The sequence below is a fragment of the Branchiostoma floridae genome, chromosome 1, assembly GCF_000003815.2.
Source record: "Branchiostoma floridae strain S238N-H82 chromosome 1, Bfl_VNyyK, whole genome shotgun sequence".
Lineage (NCBI taxonomy): Eukaryota > Metazoa > Chordata > Leptocardii > Amphioxiformes > Branchiostomatidae > Branchiostoma > Branchiostoma floridae.
In genome coordinates this window covers 16,263,386-16,286,929 of record NC_049979.1, presented here as the reverse complement: position 1 = coordinate 16,286,929, position 23,544 = coordinate 16,263,386, and the positions used below count along the sequence as shown (strand labels likewise).

At 41.8% G+C, this 23,544-nt stretch overlaps 1 protein-coding gene across 3 annotated transcripts in view; it reads left to right on the top strand.

Moving 5' to 3' along the window:
* Nucleotides 1–3,895: 3,895 nt before the first annotated feature.
* The window catches only part of LOC118411920 (cilia- and flagella-associated protein 54-like), a 31,063-nt gene continuing 11,414 nt past the window's right edge, over nt 3,896–23,544 (top strand). For 2 of the 3 annotated variants that reach the window (XM_035814446.1, XM_035814429.1), the window contains exons 1-47: nt 3,896–4,110; nt 4,410–4,515; nt 4,827–4,970; nt 5,191–5,362; nt 5,747–5,805; nt 6,213–6,356; nt 6,559–6,672; nt 6,868–6,969; nt 8,288–8,302; nt 8,950–9,151; nt 9,428–9,529; nt 9,639–9,751; nt 10,223–10,373; nt 10,542–10,624; nt 10,904–11,038; nt 11,273–11,426; nt 11,664–11,765; nt 11,883–12,124; nt 12,265–12,448; nt 12,631–12,851; nt 13,241–13,423; nt 13,792–13,884; nt 14,100–14,288; nt 14,533–14,675; nt 14,905–15,052; nt 15,212–15,367; nt 15,600–15,722; nt 16,245–16,347; nt 16,569–16,754; nt 16,946–17,035; nt 17,157–17,283; nt 17,475–17,586; nt 17,784–17,849; nt 18,123–18,191; nt 18,337–18,441; nt 18,795–18,892; nt 19,282–19,472; nt 19,590–19,777; nt 20,224–20,457; nt 20,645–20,865; nt 21,051–21,295; nt 21,639–21,794; nt 21,977–22,180; nt 22,344–22,431; nt 22,559–22,732; nt 22,957–23,023; nt 23,250–23,450. In XM_035814446.1, coding sequence (XP_035670339.1) covers nt 3,932–4,110; nt 4,410–4,515; nt 4,827–4,970; nt 5,191–5,362; nt 5,747–5,805; nt 6,213–6,356; nt 6,559–6,672; nt 6,868–6,969; nt 8,288–8,302; nt 8,950–9,151; nt 9,428–9,529; nt 9,639–9,751; nt 10,223–10,373; nt 10,542–10,624; nt 10,904–11,038; nt 11,273–11,426; nt 11,664–11,765; nt 11,883–12,124; nt 12,265–12,448; nt 12,631–12,851; nt 13,241–13,423; nt 13,792–13,884; nt 14,100–14,288; nt 14,533–14,675; nt 14,905–15,052; nt 15,212–15,367; nt 15,600–15,722; nt 16,245–16,347; nt 16,569–16,754; nt 16,946–17,035; nt 17,157–17,283; nt 17,475–17,586; nt 17,784–17,849; nt 18,123–18,191; nt 18,337–18,441; nt 18,795–18,892; nt 19,282–19,472; nt 19,590–19,777; nt 20,224–20,457; nt 20,645–20,865; nt 21,051–21,295; nt 21,639–21,794; nt 21,977–22,180; nt 22,344–22,431; nt 22,559–22,732; nt 22,957–23,023; nt 23,250–23,450 — 6,684 coding nt within the window. In that variant the 5' untranslated portion in view covers nt 3,896–3,931. The remainder of the gene's footprint in view (nt 4,111–4,409; nt 4,516–4,826; nt 4,971–5,190; nt 5,363–5,746; nt 5,806–6,212; nt 6,357–6,558; nt 6,673–6,867; nt 6,970–8,287; nt 8,303–8,949; nt 9,152–9,427; nt 9,530–9,638; nt 9,752–10,222; nt 10,374–10,541; nt 10,625–10,903; nt 11,039–11,272; nt 11,427–11,663; nt 11,766–11,882; nt 12,125–12,264; nt 12,449–12,630; nt 12,852–13,240; nt 13,424–13,791; nt 13,885–14,099; nt 14,289–14,532; nt 14,676–14,904; nt 15,053–15,211; nt 15,368–15,599; nt 15,723–16,244; nt 16,348–16,568; nt 16,755–16,945; nt 17,036–17,156; nt 17,284–17,474; nt 17,587–17,783; nt 17,850–18,122; nt 18,192–18,336; nt 18,442–18,794; nt 18,893–19,281; nt 19,473–19,589; nt 19,778–20,223; nt 20,458–20,644; nt 20,866–21,050; nt 21,296–21,638; nt 21,795–21,976; nt 22,181–22,343; nt 22,432–22,558; nt 22,733–22,956; nt 23,024–23,249; nt 23,451–23,544) is intronic. The other variant, XM_035814438.1, reaches the window with a different exon arrangement.

Sequence of the window (23,544 nt, the reverse complement as noted above, 5' to 3'; positions counted from 1 at the left end):
CTTTCCTCATTAATTATGCAAATTAGCTGTCGACTTGCATAATTTGAATTCCATCATGTAAGTCTTCCCTTTGGCTATCTACATACCAAAAATCATGATGATCCGTCAACACGTTTATATTTTCTCATTAATTATGCAAATGAGGTCGTCATTTGCATACTTAATATGGATTGATTTTTCTCTCTTTCTCATCTATATATGTGACAAGTTTGAAAGTCCTATCATGAAATGCAGCGGATTTATAAACTTTCCTCATTAATTATGCAAATTAGTTGCTGATTTGCATAATTAGTATTCCATAATGTACATTGTTACTTGGGCTATCTACATACCAAAAAATCGTGACGATCCATCAACACGTTCTCGAGTTATTCTCGTCCAAAGCTTGAAAGGAAATTGGCGACTGCAGTTCCAAACAAGCCGCTAGGGGGTCCAAACTTATAGTACTTACTCTCTGCCCCAAGGGCTATCTACCACTCAAAAATCATAACCACAGCATGTCCAGAACACGAGATATCAAAAATTGAGGTTCTGCTGCAGTACCGTAGCAAGCCGCTAGGGGGCCCATTATCAAACTTGACCTTCGTTTTCCCGACCCCTATCCACCTACCACATATCACCGGGATCCATCCAAGGCACGATCCGTCAACACGTTCATATTTTCTCATTAATTATGCAAATGAGGCCGTCATTTGCATAATTAACATGCATTCATATTTCTCTCTTTCTCATCTATATATGTGACAAGTTTGAAAGTCCTATCATGAAATGCAGTGGATTTATAAACTTTCCTCATTAATTATGCAAATAAGTTGCTGATTTGCATAATAAGTGTTTCATTGTGTACATTGTGACTTGGGCTATCTACATACCAAAAACCATGACGATCCATCTACACGTTCTCGAGTTATTCTCGTCCAAAGTTTGACAGGAATTCAGCGACTGCAGTTCCAAACAAGCCGCTAGGGGGTCCAAACTTACCGCACTTACTCTCTGCCCCAAGGGCTATCTACCACACAAAAATCATAACCACAGCATGTCCAGGACACGAGATATCAAAAATTGAGGTTCTGCTGCAGTACCTTAGCAAGCCGCTAGGGGGCCCATTATCGAACTTGACCTTCGTTTTCCCGACCCCTACCCACCTACCAAATATCATCGGGATCCATCCAAGGCTTCTCGAGTTATGCTGTTAACACACACACAGACAGACAGACTCACAAGCCCAAAACATAACCTTAGCCATTCTGGCAAAGGTAATAATAAAGGTTATGCAATGTTCTATTGCTAATAATATGAAAACATACTACATTCAGGCTGTATTTTATACAAACAATATGATTGAGAAGAGACACAGCGAGGATCTTATCATCTAGAATATACATTACTATGACAATGTATACAAAATTAAGTTGATATCATGAGGTTCCTTTTCTGCATTGATGTGTATATGTATTGGCCTACGTAAACGGAAACAGTGTCGGGACATGACATAAGTACATGAAATAGCTCTCTGTTTGTCTTAGGTAATGATTTGTACTTTATCGTCTGCATTAATTTAGCTCTTTCTTCTATGTAAGTTGGACATTCTATCATGAAATATGGTATTCATCTTCTATGCCTTCTTTGCATGTTGGACATAGTCTCTGGCTTGCTGGATCAGTCTGTTTGTTGAGGTACGGCGGCCAGGGGTGATCAATAAGTTCTCGGCCTCACACAGAAGTAATAAGCACAACTTAAATTTTGAGGCACAACTTCGTAGTATGAAGCCTTTTATCAGTATCCTCCAAATTTCAAATCATTGCAGTCATTACTTTCCAGCCATTCGTTTTTTTTTTTGCAAATCGGAAGGTAAGTGGCGAGAAAAACAAGGGTGACTTGTGATCAGACATGTGTGGGTCGAGTTCCCCATGCCGTGAATTTTTGTTATTGACAAAAGACATTGTCAAAATGTTTGATAATGATTCTCTTCCTATCAGTCAAGCAGAAAGAAATGGGTGTCTGACTTCCAGCAGCGCAAGTTGACGCGCACACCTCAGGTCGCAGCTTTATTGTCCACCTTTTTTTTCTTCTCCCTTACCTTACGTTACTGGGTGTCGCCTGCAAAGTAATGATCACAATAGTTTGAATTTTGGTACACATTCATATAACACTTTATACTTGACATCTATGCTTCGAAATCTGAGTTGTGATTCTTATTTCTGGGTGAGGCTGAAAACTTATTCTCTAGTTATTGATCACCCCTCGTACAGGTTGATCAATGCGACAAGGTCAAGCGCTCAAGAGGATAGGTTGTTCCATGTCCGTCTCTTAGTAAAACGATGAATGTCTTCCCGACACAGCAACAGTCAGCATCCACAGGAGAAGCCCAAATTCCACCCTCTGAACGCCATGCCGACCTCTGGTGAGACGCAGGACGAGTTGATGCCGATGGCTGCTACAACAGTAAACAACCGTTATACCAGGTTGTGTCTCAAAGAGCTCCCCGCGGCCTCTGTACATACGAGGCGGAAACTTTATGCAACTCAGATCAGCCGTTGGTATGATTTCAACTTAAAATATGAGTGAGGGACATGCTGTGCAAGAAATGAAAGATGCTTTAATAATAGGAATCTGTGCTTAGGGCAAGTGGTAATACGAAACCCTTAGGCTTAGGTACCAATTCCCAACCTGTGGCCCGGGCGAGTAGCTTTCGAAAACGAAAAATATGACATAAAAGGCAACAAAACACAAAGAACGTAAAAAAAATAGTCTTGGACATAATTTGTGTATATACCTACCTTGGTAAACATGTTCATTTTTCGTTTCCGCAAACATTCCTGACAGGCCCCGCTTTGGAAATGGGACCTACCCCCTGTAAGCCTTACATGGGGCACAAAGCGGTCCAAAAATGACATTGATCCCACAGGCTATAGCTATGCAGAAAAAAGTGACAAACGGGAGATAATCTAGTATTGAGTTAGCTTTTATAAACGCTCCAAATTAAGGTCAATTTGGCTCCAAATTAGGGTCAAAGTGATGACCAATGAAGGCGACGACAAGATCATTGACCGCGTTCGATAATATCGCGCCCTTTAGGACAAAACGCAATGCGTCCACGCCGTCGAGTCAAGGTGAGAGCGATGAAGAATGTGGTGAATATGGCTCTTATTATAATAGAGATACACAGGAACGAGACCTTAATTTCGATAAGCCTAAAGGACTTTAGATTATTTTTATTTCTTTTTTCAGCAGAGTGTTTTTTTTTTCAGTACACTAAAAGTGTGGTTGTGCGAACACACCCATGCTGTAAAAATAGGCACTATAAACGGATATGCTCGAAAAAGCAGTTACTCAAGCCGTTAGATATGATTTTGGAAACGGTCAAACGTTTCAAACAACGGGCATCCGTTCTTTTTCGTCAGTGACGCTGGAGAAATCTTGCTGGAGAGGGTTTTTATATCCTACAAGCTACAATTATGAAAATTGTAAACGTCTAGTTATATGTATATGATATCCTAGCTGTGAATTGATAAGCCGACAGAGAAAAGTTGAAGAACAAGTTTATCCTAACTATGAAGTAATATGCAAAAAGGGGAGGAAGACAATTTTTCTATGGTCCAAAATAACAAATGGATATATTACGGAGTTTTACATTGAATTTAACATTTTATTCATTGTTTAAACTTGTTAACTCACATCTCCTTAAAAGCTCCACTTATCATCCTTTGATAGATTTATTATGTCTCCTAATTTCCTGCCTGATTGGTTAACAAATCGGGCAAATCCTACAATGGACTGCGAAGAGTCTATCAAAGGTCATAAAATATTTCCCATGGGGGACATGCGAATCACGTCACTGAATCGGGGGCTTTGTATATGTGTTGATGCACCGAATCGCGTGCTATGTTTACTTCTTTGTCCTTCGCAACCAGTTCGTTTACGGAAAAAAATGGCGGCCGCAGTGCGATCTGCCGGAGCAAGTCTCCCGGCATCGTACTACGGCACCATAGATGGGAACAACCCCGTCATACAGAAGTTCGAACAAGAAGTGGAGTCTTTTGTGGGTTATGTGAAGAAATGTAGCGCCCCAGGATACAAGAAAGCACAGAATGAGGCGTGCTCAAGAGGGTAGGTGCAGGGTTTTGATTATCCCATAATTTGTTGCAAGTTTGTAACATAGCAGTGATCAGAGCTTTATACGTGTGCGACTGAATCCATGGTATTCACAATCCATCACAGATATGTAACGTTATCCAAGATATGTGTGCTTGCAAATTGCAAATTGCCATTTTGTCGTATAGCTAGGAATTATGTGTGTGTCACGTTGTGAATGTGCATATGCGTGTCTTATGTTATTGTATGACTTGTCAAGAAAATGTACGCTTCTCTTCATGACCAATGATGAAGATGTCCTTCTTATTTTGCAGTTCCAACATATTATTTGATCTTTGGAACAAGTTTGAGCCCAGGCTGCCCAAAAACTACTACTATGCTAAGATGCTGGAGATGGGAGACTTTCTGGTGCAAGTAAAGGTAAGATCTAGTCTCTGTAGGAATCCCTTTGAAAGTTGCATACAATTTGTGTCCTACTTAAATTCAAATGACTGATTATGACACTAGCTCAAACGTTGATATGATTGCTAGTGTCATAATGATCATGATTCATCACTCTCACATTGGGTTGATGTCGTGGACGAATATGTCTTGTCCTAACAGGCGTAGTATGGGTATCAAACACGGTCAATGATCTTGTCGTCGCCAAAGCAGCATTAAAAAAAATGACAATGTTGGTCATTGTGTTTGTATTGACTAGTAATATGACAGTCCAATTTGTCTGATTTCAGAAGTACCATCTGGCCCTGTGGCAGTGCTATGGGCGATACTTACAACGTTTTGGATCCAGAGCAATTGAAGAGATCACAGACGTTAACACATTCAAGGAGGTGTATTTTTCTGATGGGCTTGAGACAGACACAGCAAGTTTCACTGTAAGTCACTAGTAATCTACTGATACTGGTAACAAATACATCTCTGAGAAAAATCCATTCAACGTAGTTTGATTTATTGCCAGTTTACTTTATATTGTTATATCACAACAAGACGATAGCCTGAACGGTCACTGTACCACCACCAAAAAAAAATAAATACAACAGGTTCTCTATGTTCCCCTGTTCACATCTGTACATCATGTTTTGGTCCAATCTGTAGTTCCAGGCACTACAAGGCCGCAGCATCTGCAGCTACCAGGTTGTAGTTGACGCAGATCCAAAGTTACAGAACACAGAGTCAGTGGACAGGTGTGGGCAGATCCTGGCATTTCTGCGCCTCATCATACAGGTGGTGCTACCCAGGGAACCACTCTGCTGGCTGGTCTACAATGGTACGGTAACATTATCCCTAGATTATGATCATACATTTAATATGGAGGGAAAAATTGTGTTAATGAAAACGTTCTGTAAGAGTAGTCTGATAGTCAAGTTTCAGCAAAAGCCTGTTGGCATACATATGTATATTGCTCAGAAATGACAGTTACATCACATCTCTTAAATCCATCATTGCAACTGATGTTCATCATTAAAAAAAAACAATCTAGTCACTTTCCATCTCAACAACTTCATTTGTCAGTGATCATGAGTTAGTCAATCCCTTGCACATTGATGGTACATACTAGTAGTACATTACAGAATATTATTACCTTTATTGCACAATGTTGGAGTGTTAAAAGTTTATTAATTATAGCAATGTTGTTTTTTATTCCATTTAGGCACCGTCCATATCTATAGCATCTCAAGGCACCTCATGTCTCTTGGACACTCAGCTAAGGTAAGGTACTGTAGTGTAGTACTCAATAGCTTGGAAGAATTATTTATTAAATTTTGTGGCACTACAATTTATTCATCTGTAAGATATCAATGAGTGTTTGTAACTGTGTTGATGACAATGCTTGGTGTAATGAATTTGCATCCCTTGCATAACGTATTTGAAGAGTGAGTTAATAAATGTATTAGATAGACTTAATGTTATGATATCTATGTACAGTAGTACTGTGGTTCTCTTTTTTCTGGAATCGTTTAGCTACTAGTAATACAACTGTAGTGTCCTTTTGGTTTGGCAATCTGATATGTAAGCCTTTAGCTAGGCTAACTAGTATTAGTTGTCAATTTCACTAATAACTGTGCTCCAGGCATTTCTTGCAAAGACAGCATACCAATCCATCCACCCCTCTGCAGGTGCTGGAGTATCTCCTATGGGCCAGCATCAGTATGGAATCATCCATCCCCCTCCTGGGGACATCCTACCTGACTTGGAGAACCACTCTGTACAGTGCTGTGTGCCAGTGCTATTATGACTGCAAAGCTTCATATCATGCTGAGGTATAGACAGAAAGATGTATTTGGTGTATCATCAGAAGAGTCTTTTGTGTTTTCAGACATTAATTCAAAAATAAAAGTGTTCTCCACCAAAGATTGTGTTGCAAAATGTTGATCTTGCATGTTTGTTGTTGGTACTTATAAGTTATAACGTTAAGCTGTGAGAAAATAAAAATTCATCTGTATGTGTTTCTTGTGTCTACAGACATTTGCCCGTCGTGGCCTGGTGAAGATCAGTGAGTTGAGCCAGCTGGAGAGCATGAGCTCTGCCCCCCAGTCTGCTGCCACAGAGGCAGCTTTCAGACAGGCCACTGTGAAGGTGGGGAACTCTCAGTCCTGGACACATTGAACGTAGTTCCATGGTAGCAACATGAATGTAAAATGCAGCTTTATCTTAACAGAAAGGCACATGTACATAACTACATGTATTGGGAATGCACTAAATCCAATGCTACCAGACCATATTTTTACATATGGTAAAATTGTCAATGACCACGGTTTTTGTTTGTTTCAGATGGCAACAATGATCTTCAAGCGGGTGGTATTTGAGAGCAGAAGAAAGCCCAAAGGGTTGCTAAGACCAAAACAAAGGAGCAATCTTAAAGATGTTCAAAATGTAGGTCTTCTTTGTAAGATTACTTTGGTCAGAGGGTTAGGACTGATGATTTGGAAGTCAATTTTAATGGACTTGGTACCATGTGATGGGACGTACACATGCAAAATGTCACTACTACAACTTCAAATATATGGTCATGTCTGATAACTTACAGCAAGCAGATTGGTATTGGACTGGGCAGAGCACTTTGGACCAATGCTTGTAGCCCCTTACAGCTTAAAGGTACATACCTGATACTGCTCTGTTACATAGCGGATCATAATGATCCCAGCAGCAGCTTTATGACTCACTGAAAATGAAAAGATTTTATAGTAAATATTGAGATCTTGCAAGACAATCTTGAGATTTTCAAAACAATCTCAAGATTCTCAACATATTTTTCAGACATCTCAGGACACTGGACATTTTTTAAAGCAACTTTCAAAATATCTTTAGATTTTTGCAAAGTATCTTAAGATTTTTCTAAAACAACTCTAGATTGAGTCAAAACATCTAAAGATTTAACACAAAATCTCAAGATCTTTGGTATAAATCTCAAGATTTTTATTTTTAACGAAGTGAGAAGACCCCCACTGGGAGTGACTGAGTACCAGACAAGTTTCTCACAAGATATCAGATATTTAAGTCTAAGCTGTAAAAGGCTACAAGTATTAGTCCAAAGTGCTCTGCTCAGTCCAGTGATAATAAGTTACAAGTTAGGATAGTTATACATGACATTTGTGTGTTTCTTCCTGTCCATTGTTAATTTTCAGTGCCTTGGCATAACAGATATTCTTACGACTAGGGGTGGGTACTGGTACAGAAAATTCAGGTGCAGGTCCAGTTGATGTCCAGAGGATCAGGTCCAGGTACAGGGTACTCTAAACAATGGTCCATTTGGCTGCCAAGGAAATTGGAGAAGTATCCTACTTCCCTTAGCATTTTAAAATCTTATCTTCATGTGAACAAGGCTAAACTGCCTCTGTATGCTGTCTAAAAAAATACAGAGTGCTGTCTGGTTTTCTACCTGTACAGTGTACTGGTCACCATCCCTACGTATGGTGATTCTCTAATGAAATCAATCCTTATTCATCAGTAGCTAGTGATCTCTGGACCTTTTGGACTGTCATAGTATAAGACTTTCCTGATGCTATCTTTTCACTGATACATTATTTTTATCTGAAACATGATAATAGCTTTGTAATATTCTGAGAAACTGCCATGATTGTTATAAAGGTGTTTCTTTTCTTGTGATTATATTAGAGTGATGTAGACGTTTCCTAGTCATCTCTCAATTCATGCCTTTAACTGTACCTTTCTCTTTCTACCTTGTGTGCAGAAAGGAATAGACCATGTAAGTCTACACTCTCTTTACAACAATTGTTCAGTGGTTCACTTGGGTCCTCTAATCAGCACTTAATATGCATGTTTAATTCAATTTATGCATGTTACATGTTGGGGAATGCACTAAGGTTGTGTTTCTGTCTGTCACTGTGTGTTTTGAACTTCAAGGTGATAAGGGGATGCAAGGAAACTGATTGGGTCCTATTGTTTTCTGTTGTTTTAGGGGTTCACAAAGGTCAGGTCACTATTTATAAGGTCATTTAAAACATTCATAGTGTGAGCCTTCTTTTTGTTATCCCTCACACTGTCACAGGCTGAACATAAAGAATAGGCCTAATCAACCCTGAACTTCTTACTGTCCTTAAAGAAAGTACTCTGTAACATGCATGTTTCCTCCCAGCATGGACGTTCATCTGTCTTGGTAAATAACATTTCCAGTATTAATAACGGACTACACCTTACAAAACCAACACTGGAATAAATGGAAACTTACATCACAATTTTCAGCCGAACTCCACCAACCTTGTTCAACTTAGTAATAGATGGATCTGTTCAGTGAACAAGGTTCATGGACTTCAGCTGTGAATTTGGGGATAAGTTCCAGTTTATTCCAATGTTGGTTTGGTTCAGGTTAGTCATGCTTGTTCTCTGTTGTAGCTGTCCTGGCCCAGGACTGCCACAGAGAGACTTGTGGTGGACATGTTTGAGGGTTCCTCGGCTCAGTTCCTGGCCATCCTGGAGGCTCTGTCTGACAGCAACAGGAGAATCCTGCAGGCTGGTCCATCTGCTGCTGACAGTGAGGTGGAGATATTGGATGTCTATGCAGAACTGTTCTTTGCTGGGCAGGAGATTATAGCAGGTAACAGCAGGACTCACTAGCTTGTAGTTGCAAGTCAGATTGCAAAAGTACCCTAAAGCTGGGCACTGTAGGATTTGAAGTCTGGTATTATATGTGTGCTGAGTCAATAGCTTTTCAGGGTTTATGTGTACTACATGAATTTTGTGATGCCTTTATTTCATGTGAGCTCATGTCCCCTTAAGGTGACTGTATGATGACATTAAAAGAAATGCCATTACAATAATCACTACATCATGTTGTCACACACCTGTGCTCATCTAAGATCAATCATTGCAGGTGGTGGAGGGTCCAGTCACCACAGCCCACATGGAAGTGCAGAGCACCAGGTTCTTGGTGGTCTGGTGCAGGAGAGACCCTTGATTTCCTATGCCACTTTAGGTAGGTACAGTCTAGACTGCCAGGATATCATTTTATAGCATGTTACTACATATAACTAGTTGTTTACAATTTTGATAATAGCTTTACATATTTTGTTTGTACCGTTCAGGTTCAGATGGTGTTCCCCTGAGTGCTGTGGTGAAGTTTGTGAAGCTGGCATACAGCTATGAGCACTGGGAAACATTTGATGCACTGGTGGACATCACACTCGACCATCTACGAGTATGTACCTGCAAGAATAACATAAAACCTACTTTTTAAGTGTACTATAACATTGGGTATTGAGGTGTACATGCATTTTAAGAATCATTCTCCAGTAGGATTACCTTAATCTAAGCACATTAAGCTATGCTGTCATTTGTTAATGAATAATAAAATATAGCAGAAACTGGAATGATTTGCTCTACCAGTTCATTCACGCTTTTAAAAAGAGTGATAGATGTCACTGGAAACATATGGTAGTATAATCTTATCCAGTTGTAGAGATTTAATTGCCTTTAAATCTGATAGCAACATAAGTCTGTTTGTTGACTCACTCTTTCTGTTAACATGCCTCAACATTATATGCAATTCTTGTTGATTTCACCTTCATGCATTCTTTGCACTGATCTTCACTGAATTATGTCAGTAGTGATGAGAAATGGTACTTATCATTAGCTTTATAGAATGACTAACCCAATAATATCTCTACAGAAGCAGAACCTCCCACATTACAAAGGTGATGAGCAGGCCCTGGAGCTGCTGCTGGCCATGGAGCCCTTCAGCAGTAACAGGAAACACAGGAGGCAGGCTTCACACGTAGATGATGACAGCGATATGGACGGTGGGCTGCCACTAACACAAGGTGCATTCAGTCAGCCATTTTGACATACAATCATGTGTCTTGAGAGTGTTTTTTAGGAATTGTAAGAGATACTGTGAGCATGAAGTTATTGAATTCAGTGAGGTCATCTCTATATTTGTGGTATCACCATGTCATCTGTGTTCATGGCATATCTTGTTTTTTCTTCAGGCTCCATCAGGTCCCTTGCATCCAGTGATGAGATAGTGTACTTGGCAGAAGTGCTGTACTCTTACACTGTGACACCTTTCAATGTAAGAACTCTTTTGTTTCTTAGCATGAAAGCTCATCTGTATTGCTATATTGAAGTTTGGTACTTTTGTTCTACACAAGCAATTGTAGCTCACCTCAAATCTTCAGTCCCTTTTACGTCAACCTTCTTTCTTCACATTTTTGGGTAAAACATTGAAGGATAGAATTATAAACTGAGGTTCTTGACATCTATAGATACATGTACATTGTAAGGAACTATGTAGATGTGACTGTGGGCTCTCCTTTGTGATAAATGACAAGCTCTTTGTGTCTGCTTCCAGTCGAGGCAGGTAGACAAGAACATGGTGGTGGATGCAGTTTCCTTCTTGTGGACTCGCTGTAGAAACATCTTCCAGAAGGTGCAGACTGGCTCAGTGGACTCCAAGTTCCTCCTCAAGATTGATAATCCTGAAAAGGTTGGACATTTTCCAGTTAATGATATGTCGACAGAACGTTACCATCACATACTTGTCATTTAGTTTGTTTGTATATGTAATAAACAATTTTCCAAAAAGCTCAGTCATAAGTTTCTCAACCCATGCTCCTTGATATGATAGCTAGTCACTGCTGCCATGTAGTAAGGCATCCAACATTCAAGCATGTGGTAGGAATATACTTTAGTGCTGACTTCTGCATGTTCCCAATGGCAGTGGGTCCATGTGCTGTCTATCATCCATGAGATGTTGAACTGGTGTGGTCTGGGTGTGGCAGACCCGTCCCTGACAGCAGAGGTGGCTCTCAGACTGGCACTGCTGCTAGAGACAGCAACTGTCACCGACTGGAGCACTCACAGGAAGGCAGCAGGTCAGTCAAAGGACGGGCAACTGTTTTCATATCTTGAGTTAACGGGTAGATCTATGACTTGGAAGTGCCTTAATCAAAATTACTATACAATCAATGTAGTGCCTCAAGCACAATTAATGTAGAGACATTGTTGCATTTACTAAGGAATGTTGACTTTGTAATATTATTTCTGAAGCTTCTTAAGTCTTAGTCAAGACAAACATTATAACCTATCTCTGAACTATTGTACTCTTTCAGTGAGAGAGAAGGCTGCTTCCCATACTGCTAAGCAAAAGGATTTACCCCAAGATGACAATGAAGAAAGGATCATTTTGGTGACATCTCAGACCCACAAGACAGGTTGGTGTTATTACATTTACATCAATGTTTGTACAGTTTTGTGGATTGAATTTCATACTTACCGGTATATGTGCCATTAAGCCACATATACACTCAGCTATTTCACTGTGTCACCAGACTCTCTGGGCATTGCTGAGGACACCTCCAAGGTCTCAGCCAGTCCAGGCCGACCTGACACAGAAGCCTTCACCCAGAGCAGGGCCAGCCTGTACACCACCTCCATCCTGCACCAGCACCCCCGCCAGCAGCTGCTCATGGCCCAGGACGTGCTGGACAGGGCCATCCAGGGGGTGTCACATGCCAGGACGGTCATGGCACTGCCTGATGGACAGTCTATTGCTGACATCAGCTGGGAACAGGTCAGAAACCTTCTTCATTTCATGAGATTGAATCTATATCTTATTATCATCATATTGCTAGTTCCACTCTGCAGTGCTCTTACCTTAGCTACTGATCAGAATTTCTCTAGTTTTGACATGTGTTTTCAAATGTGATACAGAAATTATCAGGAGTCCATGGGCTCCCTGATGCTGGAGATGACAGTGTGGATGAGACAGCTGAGGAGGAGAAGGACAAAGGTCTCCCCAAGGCCATCGCTCTAAAGAACCAAGTCATGGACCTACACCTGGAACTGGTCTTTGTGGCACACAGGGTGGGGCTGAAGCTAGCTGCTCTGGGCCCAGGTAAGCATAGCAAGATAATGTACAGATTGCTTATGTTTTGATCTTTTTGGCTGTTAATTAGAATATGAAGATTTGGGATCCCCAGCCTTTTGAATAACCATGTTGAATTGTGACAATGTTGTATTAGACCATTCCACTTCATATGTATAGCTTCTTACACACCCTTTTTATGTCACCTCCAGACCCAGCTACACTGATACCGCCCAAGTTCCAGCGGCCATGCACAGGCCAAGATGTCTCCCAGGTCAGGAGTTCATATGCACCGGTACCCAAGGATCTTGAGCAAGACCTTCTTAAGGCCTGTAACAAGAGCCTGTTGTCTAAGGCCTTGTTGTATGTGCAGAAGGCTCTGTTCCTTCGCAACAGGGGAGGGTCCAAAACGGAGCAGTACCAGCTCTTAGAGGTATGGAATACATTTTGATGAGCGGGAAGATACTTATATGTTTGCAGATTGATGTGAAAGTTTTTCAGTACCAGGGACAGTCCATAAGCTGTAGAAGTCCTTCATAGCACATCTAATAAGGAAATTTTTTATCCCCACTGTTTATCTTCTGGAGAACCTATGTTTTTGCACAAAAACTGAGTATATAATGATTTGTGTAAAACTGTTTAGCATGTCACCTTCTGTAACCTTAAATTTATTGGTCACAATTCAGACAGTCCCTTTCTTCACCTGACTAATGCAAAAATTGTATGACCAGGAAGAAACTGCTGATTAACTTTTGCAGTTGCAATATGGTTTATATTTTGTCTCCCTGCAATCCTTTTTCAACAATAGTATCCATATTACAGGATGCTCAGGCTGCCATCATAAAATGTCAACAAGAAGAGTGTAGGCTCTATACCCAGAATGCCCTTGGTCAGAGCAGTGCTAGTACTAAAAAAGAGAGCACCATCCCTCCCCCTCCCATTCTGCTGTCCAGGACTGACACCACCATGGTCTTCAAACCAGCTGAGTTCCACTCTACAAAACCGGTGAGACAACACATTCTATGAAAAATTTACTGTTGATTTATTTGTTTATCAAACTTTTACCATTACAATGGAGGGGGAGCCAAAACAGGTGACTGCTCACCTCTACATGTTGCCTCTCCTTGACAAACAAAATACACAGGTGAATAATGTGAGACAAAATGGTACTAACAGTAACAATTAGGCGCAAAATATAACTAGTACACTATAAATAAAACATAGATACAGTACAATACTGTAATTCATTGTAAATATTGCATTTTGATTCTAATAATATTTTTACTCGAGTTTCACAATCATAGAATATGTCTGTCCTAGGCTCTAAAGGATCTGTAAATATTCACTACATCCTGTGTTGTTGTGTGTCCCAGGTTGCCTGGTACAGGCTGTTTGGCTGCAGGTCTAGTGGCAGTAATGTCAGGGTCAGGCTGAATGACTACTTCCTGGTGGGATCTGGAGAAGAGGTAATAACATCAATATGCTTCTTTTAAAATTAATCCAGTAAGGTTATAGGATAATATGTAAATATGCATATAATTTATAAAGTAAACAGCTGCTCTACACTCTGTACCTTTGGAGAAAATATCATCATAGTTGGAAAATAATGGGAGTTGAGATCATGTTGTATCTAAATATGCTGTCTTTGTGTATTGACTGTCTGCCTCTTCTCTACCCACAGGTGCCAGCTCAGAATGGTGACTGTATCCTGACAGTCTCAGGCCTGGAGCCCAATGAGAGGTACATGTTTGCTGTGGCTGCCTACTCCAAGGATGGCAAGCTGATCGGTGGATCCATCGGGGAACAGACCAAACCCATCCTGGCCTCTCATCCTCTGCCCATCCTCATGGCCTGGGCTCTGCTGGGACAGGTGTGTACAGTGTGATTGCACAGCATCAGGATTAAGGATTTTTGAAAGAAACGTGTTTTGGAAGGTGCTAATAGTCTGATATGCAAGAAACGTAAGAAGAATGACTTGTGAAGCCAAGGATTATGTTTTGCTCATGGATTTGTAAAAATATTTCTTTTAGACAACAGCTGCAAATAACAGACCTTATGTTGGTGGATATAATGCATGCATACAGGTACCTAACCAAAATCTCATCTTTCTTCAGGTGTCCTATCAAGTTGAATGTTATCCCATTGCTAAGAAGGCCTGCAATGTTCTGTGGGATCACTTTGTGGCACCTGCACCTTCTCCTGAGACAAGCAAATGGGAGATGGTAGCCAGGAAAGACTTTAAGCTGACTTTAAAGAGGTGAGTTGATTTGATTTAATTTGGCACTTCCTTGATCCATATCATTTTATTTCTAAAGGCTAGCATAACTTTATTTTAAGGATTAATCTTATAAAACTTTCTTTAGAGAATTATGGTGGTATGATGTGGTAGAAAAAGACAGCATGTCATGATACAACAGTAGGGAATCCTGAAAAAAGATAAGAGCACTTTTCTTCATGAAGCACACCACATCTGTACTGTATTGCAGGCTCCACCCTGGAGTAGTGAGAGTGGCTTCCCCTGTGCTGCTGAGACACTTCCTGACCAGCATCTTCATCCATGTGGATATCAACTCTCGACAAGGGACACTGTTCTGTGACACACTGTGTGACAAAGGGCCACTTACCCGTGGACAGGTAAGGAGAACAGCAGTGTAGAGTAACATATTTGATTCTGTGAAACATATAACATTCATGTATCCACCAAAGTGTGTTGGACACACATATTGCAGGCATTCATCATGAATGTCATGTAATATCTGAACCTAAAGTGACAGGATGTTACACTTCCCACAGCGCTGCAGGCTGTATGAGTGTGAGAGACTGCTGGTGGGCCTGGAGCTGGCAGGCTATCTGAACGAGGCAGGTCTGGCTCTCCAGGCCGTGGTGCAGTGTTACGGGCTCCTCACCCCTCTGCTGTTCAACAAGATACCTTCACAGCCAGTAGTACAGGTAGGTTTGCAAAGCATGCCAGCTTGTGAAAGTAGGTTGAACGATTTAATTACATTGTATGTCATGAAACCTACAGGAAGTTTACAATGTAGTCTTTATGGCCTTTTGAAAAGTCAACAGTGACAGTGTTTGTCAAATTTCTTTAAAGGACATCCTTTAAACAAATTCCTCTGTTACAATAACAGCACCTATCATACTAATGCAGCATGTGCCCCCTGTACAATACCAACAGGTCCTAATGAGATGCCATGCTGTGCTGCAAGAGATCCCAGCAGGTCTGAGACAGAGGAGACATGCTACCATCTCTGACAGCCTGCACCACATGACTGCCTGTATAACCTTCTACATGGGGAAGGTAAAATTTACACCTCCGTCTAGATCTCATGATGATATGATAGTCACCAAGGAGAGACATACATGGTACACAGCACAATTTGAAAAGTCCCAAAATCTGTACTACTGAAATGCTGCTGCTTAAAACATGACTCAAGTGGTTACAAAGTCACACAGCAACATAGTGACACTGATGAGAATGTTATTCAGCACCAGGGACAGCAACTGCATAGGTTAAAAAGCTCCAGGGACAGCAACTGCATAGGTTAAGAAGCTCCAGGGACAGCAACTGCATAGGTTAAGAGGCTCCAGGGACAGCAACTGCATAGGTTAAGAGGCTCCAGGGACAGCAACTGCATAGGTTAAGAAGCTCCAGGGACAGCAACTGTGTCCTTGCTTGAAAAGATCCAGAAACAGCAGTCAAGTTCATATGTGAAAGTCTTTCAGCACCATGGACAGTGATTCATGGTGAATGCCATATTTGTTCATTCAAAAGACCATTCACATCTCACCACCATCCCCTGTGTTGTGTCATGACATTTAGGTGCTGCGGATCTGGGAGGAGAGAAAGCTGGCCAGTAACCTGACTGATGCAGGCAAGAAGATCCTTGCTGCTGATGCTCTAGCAGAGAAGGACGGGCCAGCAGGTCAGACAAACCTCTTTTCAGCTGTTGCCAAATTGTGCATGGCTGTTTCCTATCTGGTTTTTAGTGATATTCATTTATACAGCTGTGGTAAATACATCTAGAAGCATGTGAATGATAAACTCTGTATTTGATTTGAATCACTTTTTCACTTGAATCCAAGTGACAATGCTTAGAGACCTTTGGCTTGTAGCGATATTTAAGTTCTAATCCTACTTTAACAGGCAAAGCTGAGCTGTCTGCCCTGGAGCTGCAGCCTGAGATAGTCAGCACAGCAAACACAGTGCCAGAGTCCAGGAAAAGGCCTCCTGGGAAGAAGAGGGGTGCAGGGGAAGGCAAGGACCAGTCAGGAATCCAGAATGAGGAGCTCAAAGCCCTGGAAGCCCACATGCTCAGGCTAGCACGACAAGGTTAGACATGGAAACATCTCTTCAACTTTTGATTACATGATGTTACTGTTTATTTAGTCAGTGGTGCTTTCTGTGTCATGGTCACTTTTTAACAGCAAGAATTTGTTCCATATTTTGGCATGTGTATTGTTGATATTTCCTGGAGATGATTATTGGAAACTTAGATCTTGATCACATTATGCCTCCTTCAGCCCAGAGCGATGAGCTAACAGGTCAAGAGGACCCCAATGTGCTGCATGCCTACATTGCTGCCTTACCTTCAAAACAGGCCTACAAGGAAGGTATGTACATATCAATATTCATAATCAACAACTATACATATTATGTAGATGTTCTAGTTTTATTGTATTTCCAAAATGATGTTTGCTGTATGGCTGTACATGTTTTGCTTCTTTGTCGCAGTCATCAAGTTCAAGAAGAGGGCCCGTTTTCTGGAGTTCTTTGTCCAGGTGTCCCAGAAGGCTGTGATGGAGGGGCACCTACAGAATGTGCTGGACTGGTGTCAGGATTCACTGCTGTGGCTCAAGAAGTAAGGAAAATATCTCTGGTTCAGCTTGTGTTCTTTTATGTTTTGCCTTGTAGTCTTGCTCGAAATCTAACAGTAACTAGAAATCCCATGGATGACTCCAGTTGAGAGAGTATGTATCTGAAATGATATTCATCTGCTACCCAGACATGACTGCTTCACGTATTTTGATTGGTCTATTGTGTATTTTACAGACGTAATGAAGGAATGGTTGCTGTGCGTGGCCTGGCTCGGCAGGTTGGTGCTGTCACTATGGTCGGTGATGATCCTAAGAAGTATGCAGCTGCCATGGTGGAGTACACAAAGGTATAGTAGATCCTACTTGTCATAAATGACTTGGAAATTGTCTGATGTTAAGTGGATTGTTAGTTAAAAGCTGACCACTTGCAAAAATATATGACATTATCAAGTCTTAGTGCATCATTTACTTATGTTTTTGACTGTAAAAAGTGAATTAAGATGCTTTTCTATCCCTTTTCATCCTAATACTTTTGTGTTCACAGAACTTAAAGATGTCCAAAGCTGAGCAAGTCAGACAGAAGAAGAAGGAAAAAAGACAAAAGATGAAGGTTTGTTGTTCTTTCTCTCTGAAATCTATGTGCTGTCATTTTTTTAAATATTTCTGTATTCATGGCTATGATTATGTTGCATGGAATTAAGAGCTATGACTGGTATTCCTTTATTTGGACATATTATATATGCAGGAAAACATGCCATGCTTATCAACTGCGTTTAGAGATGTTTCCAACGTCTATTTTCATTCCTTTTACTGATTTTGGTGTAGTGTAGGTTTTGTGTGAATATCTGTTTGAAGCTGAGAGTCAAAATCACTTTCATTACAGCTGTTAGCAAGCCGCAGGAAAGGCCCAGTGGACCTCGCTAAGGAGCAACAGGAAGAAATTGAGAACAAGGTGAGTGTCTTCACCATAGTAATGTACATATTTTGATTTCACTGTCATATTACTAATACTAAAACAACTGGTCTATGACGTACATTACTGTAGTACTTCACTACCAGAAGAATGTATGGCTACCTTTTCTTTCTTCTGTACACAGGCTATGGAGGTCCTGAAGCACAACTTCCCCGAGTTCTACAGGGTGATGCTCCGACGGAGGCGTCTGCGTAAGACCTGTGCAGATGAAATACCGTGGAGGTGTCAGGTAGTGCAGAATGTCTACACTATAAATAAATGCTCTGTTGCAGAAATGGATCATAACACAGAACCTTTCTATCTGTAGATGTGACCAATCAAAGTTTAAACTACTGACTCTGCTAAGCATTTTTGGAGATAGACTTCTATTAGAAGTTTGAGAAGAAAGACTTGCTTGAATTTTTATGGACCAACCTGTGTACACAGCCTTAAGTGTGACAACATTGATAAGCCTTATGCATAGTAGCTATAGTACTGTCTCACTGGAGTAGCACCAACAGTACCTTAGCATACTACATGTTCAAGCTTGAGATCTCAACAGTAGTGTCACAATGTGATTCAATGACCTGTTGTATCCCACAGATGAACATCCTGCAGGGCCTGAGTCACTTTGGGCTGTTCCTGGAGAAGGTGGAGCTGAGGGACAAACTGAGAGGGACGGCCTCCCTCCATATTTACAGGTCAGACATTAGGCATGACACAACAAATTGCCAACAGGAACCGGATTGGTTGGTTGGTACATTTCTATATTTCCTAAAATAGCACATTACACAGAGGTACACTCATTTGCATACTTTAAAGCATGCCTTTGCATGCAAGAGACAAGGCCTCTAAATGTTAGTAGTATGCAAATTGTGTTCATTGTTTGCACTCCACAGCAAATTTTGAGTTTGAAGTACCTGTTTAGCAGCAGTTGCCTATAAAAGAAGATAAAAGAATATATGCACAGAAAATGTAGCCTGTTTTAAAAGTCCTGCTGGTTGAAGTAGTCATTAGTGCAAGAGAAATGCATGTGCCTGTGTGCCAATCAAAGGTCCATGCTCGAGCCACATTGTCTTTTTTGCTACAGGCCCTCGTTCATGGACCAGGAGTGGTTCACGTTTGAGACCAGTAACACCCTGGTGGTGGGGTGGGATGGAGGACCAGACTGGCAGTCCACTAAAGATGACCCACGGGAGATGTCCATCCCAGACTCTCTCGCACAGCTGGACGCAGACAGGCCAAAGACTGGCATTGAGATTGCGGCAGCTGCAGCTATCGGTCAGTTGATGCAGGAGAATCCGTAAACCTTTCATATTAAGTGGCTACTTATCTCCTGAACTAATATGCACTCTCTAGATAGTTCTATCTACATCATACTTTATTTTTGTTTTTCAGGTAATCTTGTCCTTCCCACCACTATCCAGCAGGAGGAGGAGGAGGGTGAGAGAACACCTCGAACCTACAGGTCAGATGCTTCTCTGGACAGGGTAGACACCAAGATGGTGCCTGACCACCACAGTGTCACTCAACAGGCCACCATGGACGCACTCAGCAAGACCTTTGACTTCTTCATGAAATCAATTGTACGTTGATCCCTGTTTTAACGCTAGTTCACCTTTATTCACGGGGTAACCTTTATTCGTTGCATTTAACACCAGGGTATTTTGGGATATCAATTCGACTGACGGTGGTCTCAAACTGCATTATATTAAAAAAGGCAAGTTGAAACCACTGTCCATCAATGTGATATCCCTAAATATCCTGTTTTTAGGTACAATGGATATAGGTTACCCTGCGAATAAAGGTGAACTTGCGTTACATCCTGCACCAAGGCAACATATATTGGCATATCTACTTACTGCTTCCTGAAAGATTTCTCTTTTCTGTTTCTACTATGTCTTCACTTAACTGTTGCAAGGCATGCATTCAGACACTTTTCAAGTAAAATGGGCCTACAATGGCCTCCTCAAATTCTAGTCTGGACATATTGAGATTAATGCTAATTTGTAAAATTTTGTTTGCTGTGCAGGTTCTAGCAGAAAGGGGGCACCACTGGTCCCTGCTGCAGAATGCCTGCAGGTCTCTTTGGAACTGTGCACACACTGCGCTCCTGCGGGCCTACAACCCCAGCCAGGCGGGGGGAGCCTCACAGGGGCTGCTCAGTATAGAGGACTGGAGAGGGCTGGTGTGGCGGCCTTTCTTCCTGGCTTCTGATGCTCTGCTAGACATGCTGCTGGAGATACAAGAACACCGAGTGGACACGGTGAGATTTCAGATCACTTCAATATCAACAAATGTAGATGATGATTTGCATATAAGGCAGAAATCTATGCTAAACAGTAAACTTGTCTGTGATAAGATGTTTCCATGTAATAGGTAAGTTGTGATAGTGCATTGGAATAGTATCTGGAGGTATCCTTGTGACTAAATACATATTTTCTGATTGATAGGAAGATGAGGAGACTCCATCCATCGTGAAGTCCTGGGTGGGTGACATCAGCGTGGAGAAGGGCGGGGCCAGCCTGAAGTTTGAGACTCATGTTGATGACATGAGTCTGGTGGACCTGCGCTGGACACGGCGCATCATCATGAGGACCATCGAGATCCTCTTCTATGAGGAGAAGTGGGAGAGACTGGCAGATGTCGCCCTCCGCTTCAATGCGCTGACTCAGTAAGTTCTAATGCATGCTTTTTAATGTTTGATAAATAGGTTATCACTTTGCACGTCAATGTTTTTTGACATTGTATCATGATGATCATCACATAGAAGAGACGTGTCTCATTTAAAAATATGTCATGTGTGACTCTGAGGACTACGAGACTTTTCTCACACCAACATTTCTTGTTTCTGTACAGTGAAAGACACGCTGAACAGGTCAGTCCCATGCTCATCACTGCCCAGAGGAAACTGATTGCCCGTGTGGAACAACATGGCGGCCTGCCTCCCCCTCAACCTCACTACCAGAATGCCATGGTACAGGTGGGAGGGAAGATTGGTTCCCAGCTGCACGCCACCCTCCTGCTGAAGACTGACCTGTCCAATCTCACAGAGATCGACCCCGGTGGTCACATCGACCCTGAGGGGCACAATGTGTATGAGAGTAAGTCATCAAGAACTTCAACAAATTGATATTTACTAAGAGTGGGGAGTCTTCCTGGTGTAAATGGATCAAGACCATTATGGTCTAAATGGGATAGAAAATGTCCCTGAGCAGCCTTTGTAACCCCTGCATCATCTATTGGGTCAGTTTTTAGAGCTTGTCTAAATCTTGGATGTTTCTTCTAAAAGAGAAGCTGTTTCAGTGAGTGTTAGCACAGAGCACAGAAGTAGTCCCTTATGGCTTTGCATTGAGCAAATTGTTTAAAAAAGTTACAGTACTGTGCAATAGCTATTTGTAACTAAAATCAGCACCTCCTAATAGTTTTTCCTCCCATTGCTCACAGGTGGTGACCATGCCAGGAGGCTGGTGGCCGTGCCATTGGACGTTGCCGACAGTCTGGAAACGTTCCGCCTGGTGCTGGACAAGTCCCAGTACACCGCTCGGGCACTGACCAACAGCCGCAAGTTACTGGTGCTCTACCTGGCAGGACAGCAAAATGGTCAGAATCAGAGACTTACCGCTATATGATAGCAAATATCCCCTTGAGTTATGGGTGTTTTTTTCCATAACACACCCTACTTTTTGAGTGGTAAATGCAGTTTTGGAAATTTTATGTTTGAAAAACGTTTGACAGCCTGTAAAAAAGTTATTGTTTCACCTTTTCTACTCAAATCTTCACAGCTCCCCAGCTGAGAACTACCAGTAGTAAGAGTGGCAGCCGATCCCCCTCCAGGGTGGGTTTCCGCCCCTCTGACAGCCGTCCTCAGCTGCCTGTGCCTCAGGACCTCATGGATGAGGAGTTCCAGACAACCATGGAGGTACAAAGCCCAGTGCTGCCCAGGTCCCAGCTGGGGGTGGTCATCTCTTCATATGACAAGACCATAGGTAAACTGGGGTTACTCATAAGATGTGTATTTGCAGTAATGAAAAGTTTTTATTGGGGTTTAAAGACAACAAAGTTGTGTACCTAGGCTGAGTATCTAACAATGTAAAATTATCTGAGTAAAATTATATGAAAAAGCATGGATTTATCCTTTTTTTCTTCCAGAAATGTTGCTTGCTCACAACCAGAAAGGCTTGAGTGCCCAGGCTATGCATGAGCTGGCCAATCTGCAGTACCATGCAGGAAATGTCAGGTAAGTTTGTTAGATCATTACCAAAATCCAAATCTAAGCTCTTGATGCCAAGCCCTGACCAAAGGCAATTTGGATAAAACCTGGCAAGGAAAGTCTGGTGATACAAACATTCTTCTTTTGCCCACAGAGCTGCGTACAAGTGCTGGTCGGAGGCGCTGGACATCGTGATGGGTATGACTGATGCTCTCCACTCCTGGAGGAAACTGATGGAGACAGGACAGAGCCTGGCAGGCAGTCTGCTGAAGAAGTGTGGCCTATGGGGATGTGTGCTGGGGGGTGTGCTGGCTGCAAAGATCGCACAGTGGGTATCACTCTGTTCTAGCACCTAGCATGTGCCTTCACTGTCTTGACCTGATTAATTGACAGGACTGGACTGCATTTTGCATTTGGTGCATATTTGAATGGTGATCAGGCCATTTGAGCTGGATCACCAATAATACAGTAACACACCATAGAAAACAAAATTGTCAATTAATGAGGAGTTTTAAAAAATGTTGACCAATGCTTTTGTTCTGTGCCAAACAGATACATCCTATCTTCTGATCTGGGACTTCGTATGGAATGCTGCTTCCTCTCTGCTGCATTTTTCAAGGTGAAAATTGGTCTTACTTGAGGTGCACAATAACCAAGCCAACATGTAAGAACACAGGTCAAGAAGGGTTATGTCAGATTGTTTTCAGTCGACTACAGATACCCACTGACAGATTTAAACTTATGTGGCAAATGTTGTAGTCAGCTTTGACTTGTCCATAAAATTCATATAATGTCACCCTACAGTCACTCATCCACTGTGTTGTTTCCCCTCTTTATCTCTGCAGGCCCTGTTCCGCTCCACCCTGCCCCACCCCACGGCAGACCGTGACTACGCCCTGTATGAGATAGGTGAGGGGTGTGAGGTACAGAGCCTGGTACCGGGGGTGGACCTGCTGTCAGACAGGTTCAGGTGTGACGGCAGGACCATGGTCGCTTCTCTCCGCTTTGTCATTGAGGAGCTCAACAGGGGCCGGCATAACCTGTTTGTGAGTGTTTCTCCTTGTTGCGATGACAATAAGTATATTCCTATCAGCCAAATTAGATGTAAAAATTGTTATGGCTATTCTATACAGTCATGAT